Source organism: Nannospalax galili, unplaced genomic scaffold, assembly GCF_000622305.1.
Source record: "Nannospalax galili isolate Female #2095 unplaced genomic scaffold, S.galili_v1.0 scaffold475, whole genome shotgun sequence".
In the NCBI taxonomy this organism is placed as follows: Eukaryota; Metazoa; Chordata; class Mammalia; order Rodentia; family Spalacidae; genus Nannospalax; species Nannospalax galili.
In genome coordinates, this window is record NW_008339435.1 from 3315405 (window position 1) to 3331678 (window position 16274).

Here is a 16274-nt window from a genome sequence, read left to right on the forward strand (position 1 = left end):
TATTTAGTGAATATTTACATGCCAGATACCAACTTAAATACATGAATTATCTAATCTTTCCAATAAGCCAGAAGTAGTTCTATTAGATTCAAAAGTTTAAGAAATTAAAATAAAGGTGGCAAAGGCAGCAATTAAGAAATCGCAAGCTATAATCTCACTTTACTATACTATCTCCTATAACTAACTGATTGGCACCTTGGTGCTTTTGTATATCTAAATCCTCCTACCTGGAGATTCTGTCATGAATGCCTGAGACTCTTACTGTTTAAATCCATGCTCAAGATATAAAATCTATTTGATTGCCACAAGCAGACTTGGACTTTTCTCCTTTCACTCTTCCACTGACACCACTATGCACCCTTATGAAGCAATAACCTCACATGTTTTCAGCATGTTTCAGCATGTTTAGAAAAAATATCTCCCTACTATATGGAAAACTCTGAGGACAAGGACTGTTTCTCTTTTATCTTTACATAACCAATACTTAGGACCTAATATGTGATTAATTCTCAGATACTTGTTGAAGAAAATCTACCAACATAGTATAAAAGTGATTCATGTTTCCAGAAACATGCTGCTTTTAGACTGAAGTATACTGAAATCTTGGCCCTGAACCTAATAAAAGAATTATTTTACCAATTGTAAAGAAAATGCTACATTCTGGAAACACTTATTGTTCTAAATATGACCAATCAAATACATGCATTATTACCATAAGTGAAACATTAAAAAATGAAACATTCTATTTTCTATTTATTATTTCCTATTACCTTCTCACAAAAGCAAAATGTATTTTTCAAAAGTTCTCGCTTTAGAGCTTTTAAGATGGCTCAGGGGTAAAGGTACTTGCTGCACAAACTGAACAACCTGAGTTCAAACCCAGAAACCATATAAAGGTGGATGGAAAGAAATTACTCCCCTAAGTTGTCCTCTGACCTCCACATGTCTGACTGGTGTGCACTCACAGACACAGACACAGACACACACGCACCACAATAATTTTAAAAAACATTTTCTTAGGGCTACAGAGATAGCCGAACACTTAGATGCACTGGCTGCTCTTGCAAAGCATCTAAATTTGGCACCTATATGGCAGCTAAGAACCACCTATAACTCCAGTTTCAGGGGATCTGACATTCTATTCTGATCTCCACAGGCACTGCATGCTTGTGGTACACTTACATGCATGCAGGTAAAACATTCAGACACAAAAATGTTTAAATTTAAAAAAAAAATTTAATTGAATTCTCATTTTAGAATTTTCAGTTATCTACTTGTCAAAAATTAAGACATCTGACTTAGTATAAAGAAAGGTTAAATAGGCTAATAGCTCCTAATCTGTTTCATTTTGTCTGTCTATCCTGTATTTTATCACCTCCCAGTAGTGCCTTTTCATGCCCTCAAGCCACTGCAAATTCTATTTCCCAAATCTAAAAGAAAATCCCTGTGCTGAACAACCAGATCATATATCATATTCACATACTAAAGTATAATTCAGTTGTTAAGGAAGGTTTTTAAATTATGTAAAAATAAGTCTGAGACTTCATTTTCTACAATTCATGTTACTCTTTAACCTATCTGAACTATTCACTTGCTTTGATAAATGTTAATGCTAGATTTTCTCTTTGTGAATTCTTTACGATTCCTAAATTTCAGTTTCATTATAATTTTATGGGATTACCATTGTATGTGGATTGCCACAGACCATACCACTGTTTTGGAACACAGGGAAGTACTGTAGTTTTTATTATTTTTCTAAACCCCTAATGCTTAATGATAGCATCCATATAACAAAGTCATTATTCATATGTTTATGATGCTGCCAATAAAAGCAAACCTGCCACATGAAAGTTTTGTAAAAGCTGAGCAATTATGTACAGCACGAACTTCTGAGTGATGAAAATAATGACTGCCACTGGTTTATATATTTATCATACTATACTTCTTTGTTATTTTAGAATACAGTCCCCCTTCTAGTTACAAGAAAAGTATAAGTATACTTCTTTAAAATTTTTTGTTTTCCTGGGTTCCAGGGATCAAACCCAGGGCCTTAACCAAGCTAGACAAGCACTCCAATCCTGAGACACATCCCCAACCCTGTTCACTGTTTAAAAACTTTACTGCTGGGACTGTAGAGATGACTCAGTGGTTAAGAGTGCTGGCTACTCTTCCAGAAGACCAAGGTTCATATGGCAGCTAACAATCATCCATAACTCCACTTCCAGGGGATCTGATGCCCTTTTCTGTCATCCTCCAGCTTGCACAACACAGGTGCATTTACATACATGCAGGCAATACACTCACACACATAAAAACAAAATACTTTAAAAAAAAACTTTACTGCTTATGTTGTGCTGCAGCACTCTCATAATCTTATGTTTACTGCCTCTCTTGATTGTATGAACAGGACACTGCAATTGGCCGACCTAGATTATCTAAGTTTGTATAAATACATTCTATGTTCTCCAAACGATGATGAAATCATCTAACAGACATTTTCAGACTGCATCTTCAATGCTAAGTGAAGCTGTTAAGTATAACCTTAATGACTTGCCTTTTAAATTTATTTTGCAATATTTATCTTAAAAATTATGCACTGTTGTGAGCAGTATTGCTCTCAGAACAATAAAGTTTACCACATTGTAAGTAGCTAATGACAATATTAATTTCTTACAAATATTCTGTAACATTTGTGTTTGATTTATTAGACACAGAGTTTTCTAAGACTTTATAGTACTCAGTATAGCATCCTGATAATTAAGTTACTGAGATGCCAAATAAATAGCTGGATGTGTTTGTACTTGGCCTGCCAATTCTAGCCCTTGGGAGGTTGAAGCAGAACTGCCAAGAGTTCGAGGCCAGTCTGAGTTACACAGGAAAACACCACCTCAGAGGGAGGGAGAGGGGAAGGGATCAGCCCAAGGAGAAAGTTTTCAAAGAATTTATAAATCATTAACACATTAAATCTATACATTATAATCTAGCCTAAACAGAATCTAAAAGTACTCAGGTTTGTTATATATTCTCTCAGGGTCAACATTAGAAAAATACATTAGCATTATCCTAGAGATGTATAGTTCCACAAAATAAAAATAATTCAGAATGAGAGAATTCTACTTAAAATCAAGTTCTACTCTAAATAGGATAGTTGACTAATCAGTCCAAAAGCAAGTCCATAAATACCCAATAAGGCCTTTGTATTTCTATTTGTTTTGTGTACTTAATACCACTTTGTCTGTGCCTTGCATAACATCCTCCAGGTTTTGTTTTATTACACCACAGAATCTACAGAAGGATGGGGGGTAAAGTGGCATCACATGAGAGTTTTCTATTTTTGTTTGACATGGTTAACTATTTCTTATTATGCTTGTGTTTCTCTGGTAATCATCTCTAATAGCTTTTAAAAATAGGCAACAGTAACAAGTATTAGTGAGGACATAAAAAACTAACTGAACCCCTCATGCACTATTGACAAAGACATAAAATGGTTCACTGTTGTGGAAACCATTTTTGGCATTTCTTCTAAAAGTTGAACATGCACTGAGAACCTGCAGATCGGTTTCTAGATAACACAAAAATGTGTAGACGAAAGCTCATAGTAACATTTTATAGCCAAAAAACGGAACCCAAATATCCATCAAGTAATGAATGAACACTGTGGCAGAATAAAGGCCAAGCACAAGCAGGGTGGCACATACCTATAGTCCCAGCACTTGAGAGATTGAACTGGAAGAATGGTAAGCTTGAGGCCAGCCTGGGCTACATAGTAGATTCTAGGCTAGACTGTTCTACATTTTAAGACCCTGTCTCAAAAGAAGAAAAAAAAAAGTGTTCCAAAATATTATTCAGTCATAAGAAGGAATTGAGTTATAATATAGACTTGGTAAATATGCTAAGTGAAAGAAGGCAGGCACAAATGGACACATTATTTCATACGTACAAAATGTCGAGAATAAAAGGAACAGAAAGGACAGTAGTAGTTAGACAATGACTACTAACGGATTGTGCTGGTTAGTTTTCATCAATTTGGCACAAACTAGAGGCACCTGTGAAGAAGGAATCTCACTTGAGAAATTCCTGCTTCCTCATGACCTATGGGCATGTCTGTGAAGTATTTTCTTAATTGTTTCTTGTGAGGAAACTTCTTAATTGTTAATTGCTATAGGAGGGCCCAGGCCTCTGTGGCTGGTGCCATTCCTTGGGCAGATGGAGCTAGGCTGTAAAGAAGAGTAGCTAAGCAAGCCAGGGGAAGCAAGTAAGTAGCATTCTTTCTTGGTCTCTGTTTCGATTCCTGCCTACAGGTTTTCCAGCTCTGAGTTCCTGCCTTGGCTTTTCTCAACAATGGACTGTGAGCTATAAGCCAAATAAGTTCTTTTCTCCCCGAAGATGGTTTTGGTCAATGTTTTATCACAGCAACACAGAAGCAAACTAGAACATGGGTACACCTTAGTTTTTTAAACCATGAAAATATTCCGGAATTAGAAGTGATAGTTGAACAATCTTACAAACATACTGAAAAACAATGACACATTTTAGGTGTATTTTATGTTATATGAGCTGTATTCATTTTTAAAGTAAACAGTATTTTAATATATTAAAAACTAAGGTTGCGAAACATTTTAAATTCAAGGGAAGTGAAGGCTTATAAGAAAGATATAGCTATTCCTTCTCTTAGCCCCCTAGAAAAATATTAAAATTGGGAGGGGACACATTCTAAAGTTCCTTGGGGGACAAGAGAGATGGCTCAGCAGTTAAGACACCAGCAGCAGTTAATCCTAGTACTTGGGAGGCAGAGGCAGGTTGCTCTCTATGAGTTCCAGGCCAGTCTGGTCTACATAGCAAGTTTCAGGCCAGCTGGGGCTACATGGAGACCCTGTCTCAAAAAGACAAAAACAAAACAAAACAAAACAAAACCAAAACAAAACAAAACGACACTGGGCTGCTCTTGCAGAGGACCTAGGTTCAGTTCACAGCACCCACATGGTGGCTAATAACCATTCATACAGGTGCTACACAACATAGATGCACTTATATACATGCAGGCCAAACACACACATGAAATAAAAATAAATAAATAAAATTTTTTTAAAGTTATTTGGGGCAGGAAGATAAAGATGGTCTAATATAGGCTTATTTCACTTATGATGCTCAACTTTACAAAGATAAAGACCAAAGCAGTTAGAGAAGCTCTATCAAATTAGTTTGAAAGCAACCAGCTTTTTCCCTTGTAAATTTATCATCTTCAATTAAGCCTTTTTTCACCCAAAGGTGTTTAAATTTTTAAAAAATTATTACTATTGTGTGTATAAGTGTGTGCACCACGGTGAGCATGTGGTGATCAGAAGACAACTTTGTGGAATTCTCTCCTTCAGCCTATACATGGGGTTCCACGAATTGACTGCAGATTGCCAGGTGCTCACTGAGCTCCAGTCCTAGAGCTAGCTCATCCTCAATGCCAGAGGCCTTTAGCAAACAGTAATTGTCTAGTAAAATCAGAATAACTCCTTAATTGTATGCATAACTCTGGTTGCAAAAAGGACTCTCAATACAGCAACTTTTCAGGACTATAATTCCAAGTTATCTTCTTGGTGTTGCTATGAATTAATGAAGAGAGACTAAGCTTCTAATCTCTGTCTGAAACAAACTCTAATTTTTCTATCTCCTGCATGCCTGAGAGTAGGAGGGGAAAAATCCCTCACCTTTCTTATTCTCATTATTAAATAGGTATTACATATCCTACCAGGTATTTAAAGCATTAAAACTAATATACTGCCTGAGAAAGCACTTTACAAATTATAAGCTTTAAAAAAAATATTATTTTTATTTCATGTGTATGAGTGTACTGCATGGATGTGTGTAAGGGTACCCATGCCATGCAGTAAATTATAAGCTTTTAACTTACAAATATAACTTTTTAATTTATAATGTAAAAATTTCCTTTCTATTTAGTCTAATACTCTTAGCAGCAACACTTTTACCTTTCCCTTGGCCAAAGGAGAAAAGAGAGATCTTTCTAATATCAGGGAAGTACTGGATTAGTAAGAAGCCAATGACTTTCAAAGAATTTTGAAGTTATAGAAGCATATTTAAAATTCTCACATAAGTCCATTCAATACACAGAAATAGAAAGCTGTTCCTTGCCACCATGGTGACCTCTGATTCCAAAACTCAACAACAATGAGGGGACATAACAATATAATTCTCAAAGGCTTTATTTACATTTAAGAAATTACTTTTAATTTAAATGAGCTGGAAATTTCTGAAGGCATTGAAGATATTTGTCATTAGGAAAGTGTCACAATTTAATGAAAAACTGCAGAGGCACTTCATGATTCCTCTGCTCTTCCTCACTATCATTTCTTCCCCTTTTAGTATGTTCCCCAAAGTGCCTGAAACCTCAACTTTCCAACACTGGCCTTTCTGATGGATTTAAAAGAATAACAACAGAAGACTGGATCACATTTTGGTCTCAGGTCTCCTTTTAGCTCTAAACTCATACCAAGAACTTATCATTTGATTGAGGTTTGCCAGCTGAAAGGTGGTAGAAATGAGAACTAGTCTATGAGTAAAGTTGGTATTAATCCACTGCTGTACCTGTTTACAGTCTCATAATACAGAGCATTCACTTCATCTAATTTTAATACACTGAGGAATGTTAGCTTCAGTACAATAACTTAAAACTTTACATGTCTATACTTTATTCTTCAGAAAGTTCAAGGAAAGTAAACAAAATTAGTATGAGGTTTTCAATGGCCCATTTAACTTAAATACTAACCTGTATAGGTGGAATATCTGGTAACGATGGAAGGTTTTCTGGATTGGTGACTGAGGGAATTAGCTCTATCGCTGTAACAGATGGGCTAGTGGGCCCTCGGTTTGCATTTGCCATAGTTGCTGTGGTAGGGCTTGTTGGATTGATTGTGTTATTATTGTGTACAGATACGACAGGAAAGGGTCCAGCATGCCCTGGGTTTGAGTGCTGTTAAGAAAGAAGGTATTATTATAATTATTCAATCTGTCAGGACATTTGAACCACACCTTTGTAACAACTTTAACTATTTTTACTATATCCTTTCCAAACTAAAAGTGCTTTTAGAAAAAAGACTGGGCCCTCCAAACTTTTGCAATAGTTCAGATTAGCCTTTTCATTTTTCACTCATTTTTTTATTTAATATCTAGGGAAAGCAGGTTTTTCAATATTTTTTCAACCTTTCAGTCTAGTGATGTGATCTTTAGAACCAGGACATACGAACATGATGTGGAAGCCAACAATCCACAAACAGCAAGTCAAGAAAGCCACAGCTCTATCAATAATCCTCTTTGATCCTTTAATTTTCTATCTAATTAAAACAGCTACAAAATGTAGCTTGATATGGTGGAAAGAATGGTAAGGAAGGAAATATGACACTGAAGCTTTAATACTGTGTGATCTTATGCAAATCACATCGCCTCAATAATTTAGAAATATGGGTAAATAATACCTCACCTGTTTTGGTAAGAGGGCTGTTATAAGGATTATTTAAGGTTATATATGCATGTAATCTTTGGGAAATAAGATACTATACATATACACGTAAATCATTTAAAATATTTTAAACTAAAAATGCTAACATTTAGTGATTTTGAAGAGACAGCCCTAAAACCTAAACAAAATGTTCAGAGACAGATGGTTAGTCTAATTTTGTTTCATGTGTTCTTTCAATGGTGGACCATATTTCATACTTACCATACTTCAAAGCATCCTAAGAACTAAGAAGTGCATGTGTATCTCAATAGTCTTAAGAAAATTTGTATCTTTAGAGATATATGTACTTTAAAAAAATATTTTATATTTTATGTGTATAAGTGTATTGCCTGTGTGTGTTAAGTGTATCTGTGTTGTGCATGCTCACAGAGGTCAGACGAGGGTGGCTGGGAATTAAACCCGTGTCCTCTGCAAGAGCAGCCAGTGCTCTTATCCACTCTCCAGCCCCTTATATGTGCTCTTTAAAAAAAAAAATTCAGATTTGCCTAAGAATGTGCCATGCAGGGTCTTTCCAACCTATTTTTAGCAACTTCCCTTTTCCCACTTCATAAAGTAATGGCATATTACTGACTCATTCCTAATCTGATTCTAGGTACACTGCTCCAACACAGGAAAAAACAAAACTGTATAGATTATCTAAGGTACAAATGGAAATGGCATTGGGTGTAAGAAAGAGGTAAAATACCACACAGCAACAAAACTGAAGACCTAATGAACCTATCACTAATAAAAAGAATTTGTAGAGCTGGGCATGCTGGCACACGCCTGTAGTCCCAGCACTTGGGAGGCAGAGGCAGGCGGATCTCTGTGAGTTCAAAGCCAGCCTGGTCTACATAGTGAGTTCCAGGACAGCTGGGACTACGGGGAGACCCTGCTTCAAAAAGACAAAAAAAAAAAGAATTTGTAGAGAGTTCTAGATCTTTGTCTTAAAGTGTTCAAAAAACTGAGAAACAGTTTGTGATAAAATTATTTTGATCCCCAATTACTATTTTTTTGTGAACAAGTTTTTTGAGCATTACATGAAAACAAAAAACAGCAATACAAATCAATGATTCTGGGAGCTGGAAAGGTGGCTCACTGGTTAAGGGTACTGGCTACTCTTATAGAGGACCCTTCTCTGGTGCTTAGCACCCACACGGTGGCTTACAACAGTCCATAACTCCAGTTCTAGAGGATCTGATGCCCTCCCGCATGTGGCATACTTACATACATTCAGGCAAAACACTCATACAGATAAAAAGCAAATAAAATTTTTAAGTATATTTTAAAAAAATCAATGATGCTTATTCTAACAGTAAACAAATATATATAACAGAGGTAAAAAGACTATATTTCATAAAAATGTACAGCCAAAAGAATTTTACATTGTCTGATCATACTTTTTAATTTTTTAAAGTCACAAGATCCATCTGCCTCTGTCTCCCATGTGCTGGGATCAACACCGCCAAGCCCAGTTGTTGATTATTCCTAAACTATATAAATATATTGTTTCTACAATTATGTAATGAAAATGTTTCAAAAGAATTTTAAGATTTACCATATCTGTTTTTAAAATTTTATTCATTATTTATTTTTTATTTTATGTGTATGCATGTATTGTCTGCATGTAGGTAAGTGCAACCCTGTCGTGCAATGCCCATGGAGGTCAGAAGAGGCTGTCAGATCCCCTGGAACTGGAGTTACGGACAGTTGTTAGCTGCCATGTGGGTGCTGGGATTCGAACCTGGGTCTTCTGCAAGAACCAATGTTCTTAAACCGCTGAGCCATCTCTCCAGCCCCTTACTGTATCTTTTTATTTATGAGTATGTGGTATGTGTGTGCAGACATGTGCGGTGCAGATGCCTGCAGAAGACAAAGAAGGCATCAGATGCTCTGGAGCTAGAGTCATAGACAGATTGTAAGCCACCCGACATGGGTGCAGGGAATCAAATGGGTCCTCTGTAACAGCAGTAAGCACTCTTAACTGCTAAGCCATCTCTCCAGCCCCATCAATAGAATTAAGTTTTAAAGCTTAATAAGAGCTTGTTATCACTGGAAATTCAACCAACAATTTTTATTAAAATAATTTTTCTGGCCAGGCGTGGTAGTCCACGCCTTTAATCTCAGCACTTTGGAGGCAGAGGCAGGTGGATTTCTGTGAGTTCAAAGCCAGCCTGATCTACACAGTGAGTTCCAGGTCAGTTGGGGCCTCGGGGGAGACCCTGTCTCAAAAAGACGACAAAAAATGCAGAAAGAATGCACATGCTGAAATTTACAAAAGGCTAATTATTATCAAACATAAATATAGAAGTTAAAATTCTGTAGAGGAAGTAAAAGTAAAATTCAAGTCCAAAGAAAAGAAAATGCATTTCTGACTCCAAGAGAGATAATACAGGTTTGTTTTGTTTTTTTTTAGTGTTTGTGTGTGCATGCATGTGTGTATGAGCACACATCACAGGGCCCATGTGGAGGGCAGGAGAGAACAATCTGTACAAGTCAATTCTCTCCTTCCACCTGGGGGTTCTAGGAAATGAACTCAAGTTGTCAGGCTTGGCAGAAAGCACCTTTACCAGTCGAACCTTCTCAACAACCCAATTTTAATTTTTTGGTCAATATTTAAAATATGAGCGGATGTTTTGCCACTACTTACAAATATATAAAAATTTTAATTTAAAAATTTTAAATGTGAAGGAGTACACATTTTTTACAAGTCTTCCTGGGTATGCTTTTAGCCAAAAATGCTGAGGAAGCATTACTTTAAGAGAGTGTCTCCTTAAACATTGTAGATTGATCAGGAAAGATTTTCCAAGTTTATCAAGTTCTCTCCTGGACATTTTTAAAAAATTATTGATTTATTTTTAAAGTATTATGCCTGCATATGTGTAAGTGCAATGCCTGCAGAAGACAGAAGAGGGTGATAGATCCCCTGAAAATGGGAGTTATGGACGGTTGTTAGCTGCCATGTGAGTGCTGGGATTTGAACCTGGGTCTTCTGCAAGAACAACCAGTGCTCTTAACTGGTGAACCATCTCTCCAGCCCCTCTCCTAGAAATTTTTTATTCTTTTTGAGACAAGATCTTACTTTGAAGCTCAGGCTGGACTTGAACTCACAGCAGGCAATCCTCCCACCTCAGTCTCTTGAATTCTAGAACTGCAGGCATGAGTCACCATACTAGGTTCTCCCTCGTCAAAATACTAATTTAATGGTTATGGATCAGAAATAGATTCTGACCTGTTATACCAAGACTCCCATGGCATTTCAAACTGACCAGTGATTCTAATGGCCTCTAAAGCATGCTTGTTTAATTTCTGAGACAAAGTCTCAATTATGCAAACCAGTGTGGCTTCCACCTCATGCTCTTCCTACTCCTCCTCCACTCCTTAGTGCTAGGATTACAGGTGTGCATACCATCACACTCAGCCCAAAGCATGTTTTAAAGAAACAGCATTCTGTGAGTTTTTAAAAAAAAGTTAAAAGCTCTGTTTTTAACTTGAAATACTGTATAAAAGTAATGTGAGTTTATAATCTCAGCTCTCATACAAATTATAATTTATTTGGATAAAGATAATTTTTTTATTTTTTTCGAAACAAGGTTTCATGCGGCCTAGGCTGGTTTTGAATTTGATATGTAGCAAGGATCATCTTGAAATTTTGCTCCTCTTGCCTCCATCTCCCTAATGCCAGGATTATAATAGCCACGATGCCTAGCTTAATTTACCTTTTATTATTAGAGATTCTTGACAGTGATGGAGATCAAACCCAGGGCTTCACCCAAGCTATTTACAAGTATTCTACCACTTACTCTAGCTTATACTTATTTTTAAAATTAAACACATCTACACTCTAAAAAGATTAATAAGTAAAGAAAAGAATATATACAGCTAACCCTATTAATTTAAAAAGTTCATTTTTGGTCTTTTTGATTCAGGGTCTCTCTATAGCCCCAGCTGGCCTGAAACTCACTATGTAGACCAGAATGGCCTTGATCTCAGAGACTGACCTGCCTCACCACCAAGCCAGGCTAGTTTAAAAATTCTTTATATACTAAGATCAAAAAGTTACAATGAAAGAACAGGGGAATAATATCAGAAAACTAAAGCTCTAATCTTGACTTTAAGCATTATCTTCTGCAATTGCAGCAAAATCACAACTTCCTTGATTTTTTTTTTTCACTTCTGTAGGTAATAGGTTGGATTACATCAGAGAATGTTGATCTATACAATAGGCTTAAAGAGAAATTTTCATGTGTACATGAATTTTTCTGGGACAAGAGGATATAAAACATTAGTCAAATTATCAAAAATATCAATGACCCACCCAACAACTGATTATGAAAATTGATGTCTTTTAGTTTTAAAATCATATGATTCTTACAAATGTAACTCTAGGCATACTTGTCTTTGGAGGTGTGGCTGCATCATGGAATACTGAGGGCCACTGTGCCTGGGTATCCCTGGTATTCTGGCAGCATTCTGAGCCAGTCTCATTTGATGGGCTTGAAATGCTCCACAGTTCATGTTGCCTCTTTGCATTGTTTGCACACTGATCAATCTTGGAGGCTATAAAAAGTAGAAATTGCAATTCATATAATACTTTTACAAATTTATTTTTCCATCATAAAATGTTATGGCAAAAATAATTTAGTTAGAACTTAAGGGTATAAAGCAAATAGTGTAAGCCATTATTCTCTTTTTTTGACCCCAATACTTTAGGACTGGTAATTACTATAAAAGGTCTATCACCCTGAATTTCCCTAGCTATCCCTTGAAGAAAGAAAAGAGGGATGGAGGGAAGGAAGGAGGCAATATTAACAACTTATCTCATCATGGAGTAAGTTTTGATTGGAAAGCAACAGATAAAACAGGAAAGACAATAAACAGGAATGATTTGAACCAATGCCTAAAAAAATATATCAGACCTTAGACCCTGTGCTGGATAGCTTTAGTGTCAACTTGACACACTTGGGTTGAGGGAGCCTCAATTGGGAAATTGCCTCTATTGGACTGGCCTGTGGCCACGTCTGAGGGGCATCTTCTTGATGAGTGATGTGGGAGGGCCCCGCCCACTGTGGGTGGTGCCACCGCTGGGCAGATGGGCCTATGTTGCATAAGAAAGCAGGCTGAGCAGGGGCCAGGGGAGCAAGCCAGTAAGCAGTGTTCCTCCACGGCCTGTGCTCCAGCTCCTGCCTCCAGGTTCCTGCCCTGAGTTCCTACCTTGGGCTCCCTGATGAACTGCAACCTGGGAGATGTAAGCTGAATAAACCTTCCCCAACTTGGTATTTTGCCACAGCAATGACGAGCAAACTAAGACAGAAATTGATACCAAGAGTGGGGTATTGCTGTGACAGACCTGATCTTGGTGTTTTGGGGAGGACTGTAGAAGTGTTTGGAACTTTGGGCTGGAAAAGCCATTGCGTGCTCAGAAGTTTGTTGCTGGAGCTTGGAACAGTTATGCTGAAAGAGTTGTAGATGATGGAGGCCTGGCTTGTGAAGCTTCAAAGGGAAGCAGAGACTATCAGGGCTGTTCCTGTGATATTTTGAATTGAGAATCTGTGGGTTCTGGTCAGCCAGGGCTGAAGAATCAGCTGTGATTAAGAAGAGACCAGAACCTGAAGTAAAACCTTTGCTCTACTGGGACAACTGATGCTGGTTAGCTGGGGCTGAAAAACCAGCTGTAAGTAACAAGATACTAGCATCACTGTGGTGAAGTCTTCTTTGAGGTATTTCCTCAGGGTCAGCACACAGAGATCCCAACAATCTGTTCTTTGGCCTACAATTTTATGGGGAGGGGTTAGGATATTTATGGTGTGGAAGGACGAAAATGTCACTACTTCCAGGGTATCAGTTAATTTTGTTCCCTGTGTTACTTACTTATTGTCTCTATTCTTGGAACCTCCCCCCAATCTCTACTGCAATACTTAAGACTCTGATCTCTGAACTCTACCTAGTAACTCTGAGTATGTAATTCATGCATACAGAATATAGTGTAGTCCTGAGACTTTTATGATTTCTATCAATAACGTAGTGACAGAATACTCACCTGTTGTTGTAACATCTGTGGGGCTGCTTGTCTAGGATGTTGCTGTGTTGTTGTTGTTGTTGTTGGTACAGGAGCAGGTGGTTGCTGCATTCTCATCTGCTGTAACTGTTGATGCTTCTGTGCATACACTTGTTGTTGCATGTGCTGGAGTCGAAGCTGCGCTAAATTAATCTGTCCAGGGGTTTTACTGATGTGGTTTGTCCCTGGAGGAACTTGCCCAACTACAACATTAGGAGTATAACCAGGAGCTGGTTTGCTCTCTATTACTAGATTACCTAAGGATTGGGAGAGGGAGAGGGAGAGGGAGAGGGAGAGGGAGAGAGAGAGATTTATATATAATCATCTAAACTGCCCACTTTAAAGATAATAACTATTAGAAACTAAATATTTCCCAGAGTTTCTTGAACCCTCTCAAAATAAGGTGATTCAGAATATATTGTCTGCTCTTATTCTTGCGTGTATGCACTTGTTTGAACATGTGGATGTGGGCACACACAACAGTGTACGTGTGGCAGACAGAGGATAGCCTCTGGGTATCAGTCCTCACCTTTCTAGCTTGTCTGAGGCAGGGTCTCTTTGCTGCTGCACAGGCAGGCTAGCTGGCTGGCCAGCTCCAGAGATTCTCCTGTCTCCACTTCCCATTTCCCCCTAGGAATGTGCTGAGATTACAGGAGCTTATGTTACTGTCTTCAGCTTTTACTGGATTCTAAGGATCCAAACTCAGGTCCTCATGCTTGTGCCACAAAGCCACTGAGCCATCTCCCTAGCTCTGCCCTTATTCTTTATTTATACAGATGTAAATGCTATCAAAGACTGAAAGAGACATTATTAGAGGGATAATGTCAGTCAAATTCAATTTTTCCATGATACTCATGATGGCTAATAATTATTCCATCTGCTTTTGAATTGCCAAAGGGTCATGGAGAGAGTACTACACTGCCACCAATAATCTGTGGAAATTCTGAAATGTTTTAAATCATTTATGTCCTGTTAACTGACCATTTTCCTTCCTTATATATGGTTTTTTTTTTTTTTTTTTTTTTTTTTTTTGGGGTTTTTTTTTTTTTTTTTTAAAAGAGGACGATAAATCTTTCACTGTGATATATCAAAATAAGCTTTTTCATTGATGGTGGAAGGGCAAACATGCCTCCTTGTACCCCTCTTACCAGGGTACTAAGCTGTTCCCACAGGCTCTGCTCTTGTGATGGGGTCACTTCTTGAAAGGCACCACCTCCTTGTATGGTCACCTTTGGGGTTGTTTTAGTTTTTTTTTTTTTTTTTTTTTTTTTTTTCTGGGGTTTTTTTGTTGTTGTTGTTTTTGAGACAGGGTCTCCCTGTAGCCCCAGCTGTCCTGGAACTCACTATGTAGACCAGGCTGGCCTTGAACTCACAAAGATTCGCCTGCCTCTGCCTCCTGAGTGCTAGGATTAAAGGCATGCACCACCATGCCCGGCCATATATGTATTTTTAAACTGAATTTTTGCAATTTTTATATTGCAAATATGGCTTGATGGTATTTAGAGCTGTTCCCCTCTCCATAGTTACTTCTACTGTCCCCCACCCAATTTAATGAACTCTTATATTTATCACACTGCCTATAGCGTCTGATTTGTGTCCCCAAATGTCCTTCAGTGTGGGTCCACCCACTGGGGGCCATATATGTATTTTTAAACTGAATTTTTGCAATTTTTATATTGCAAATATGGCTTGATGGTATTTAGAGCTGTTCCCCTCTCCATAGTTACTTCTACTGTCCCCCACCCAATTTAATGAACTCTTATATTTATCACACTGCCTATAGCGTCTGATTTGTGTCCCCAAATGTCCTTCAGTGTGGGTCCACCCACTGGGCCCACCAAGAGTCTCATCCCTATAAGATACTGTCTTTCCTCCCAACAACTGCCAAAAGGCTGTGTTGTGATTTCTTACCCACTTTCCCTTTCCTTCCTTTTTTACAGTCACTATTTTCTGAGGATAGAGGGCAAATTCTAGAAAGTATGATGATTGAAGGTTGGGAGGCCACATACGATCATCACATAATTTTTTTAACAATCTTTTGAAAATTGAAAAAAAAAAGACCCAACAATATTCTCAGTTATCAAGCCAAACAAAAATGATTTAGTGATGCTGGATCTAAGGCTGAAGTAAAATTTGAGTACCCCATTTTTGGCTCTCTTTTCTGGGGGGAGGAGGGTAGAGAGGGAAGTTACAATATATACAATTCAAATGTTAAGAAAGGACTTGATTATTTTGAAAGTGAAAATACTCAACTGGTAAGAAGCTCTTGTTCTGAGAAGCAGTTCTGTGTCATTCTATTCCATTTCATTTTACTTCAAGAGACAGGGTCTGACTACATTGCCTAGACTGCCTCAAACTCCTAGGGTCAAGTGATCCTCTTGCCTCAGCCTCCTCAGTAGCTAAGGCTACAGATGTAGTCCACTATGCTTGGCTGTTCTTTTTTCCTCAATTAATCTGTTTTTGTTCTACCCCTGTAACTTTCACTCATGGTCTTTAGGTCCGTAACGTAAAATAATGAAAGGAATGTCTTTCTCTGCTAGGTGACATGTTCCTTTTGTCTAACACTCCTTAGGCTATGACTACAGGACACACTTGTTATAATTAAACTACTAAACATCCAAATAATTTTCACAGAATAATCACTTACTAAGAGTTCTATATGAAACAGTCAATATTAATTTTAGAATATATAGAAAGGTCCACAGTGAAAAA

At 37.6% G+C, this 16274-nt stretch overlaps 1 protein-coding gene across 2 annotated transcripts in view; it reads right to left on the reverse strand.

Moving 5' to 3' along the window:
• The window catches only part of Trim33 (tripartite motif containing 33), a 111536-nt gene that overhangs the window by 24465 nt on the left and 70797 nt on the right, over positions 1-16274 (reverse strand). For both annotated transcript variants that reach the window (XM_029563996.1, XM_029563995.1), the window contains exons 10-12: positions 13545-13819; positions 11900-12064; positions 6776-6979 (exon numbers count right to left, since the gene is read on the reverse strand). In XM_029563996.1, the coding sequence (XP_029419856.1) occupies positions 6776-6979; positions 11900-12064; positions 13545-13819 (644 nt within the window). The remainder of the gene's footprint in view (positions 1-6775; positions 6980-11899; positions 12065-13544; positions 13820-16274) is intronic.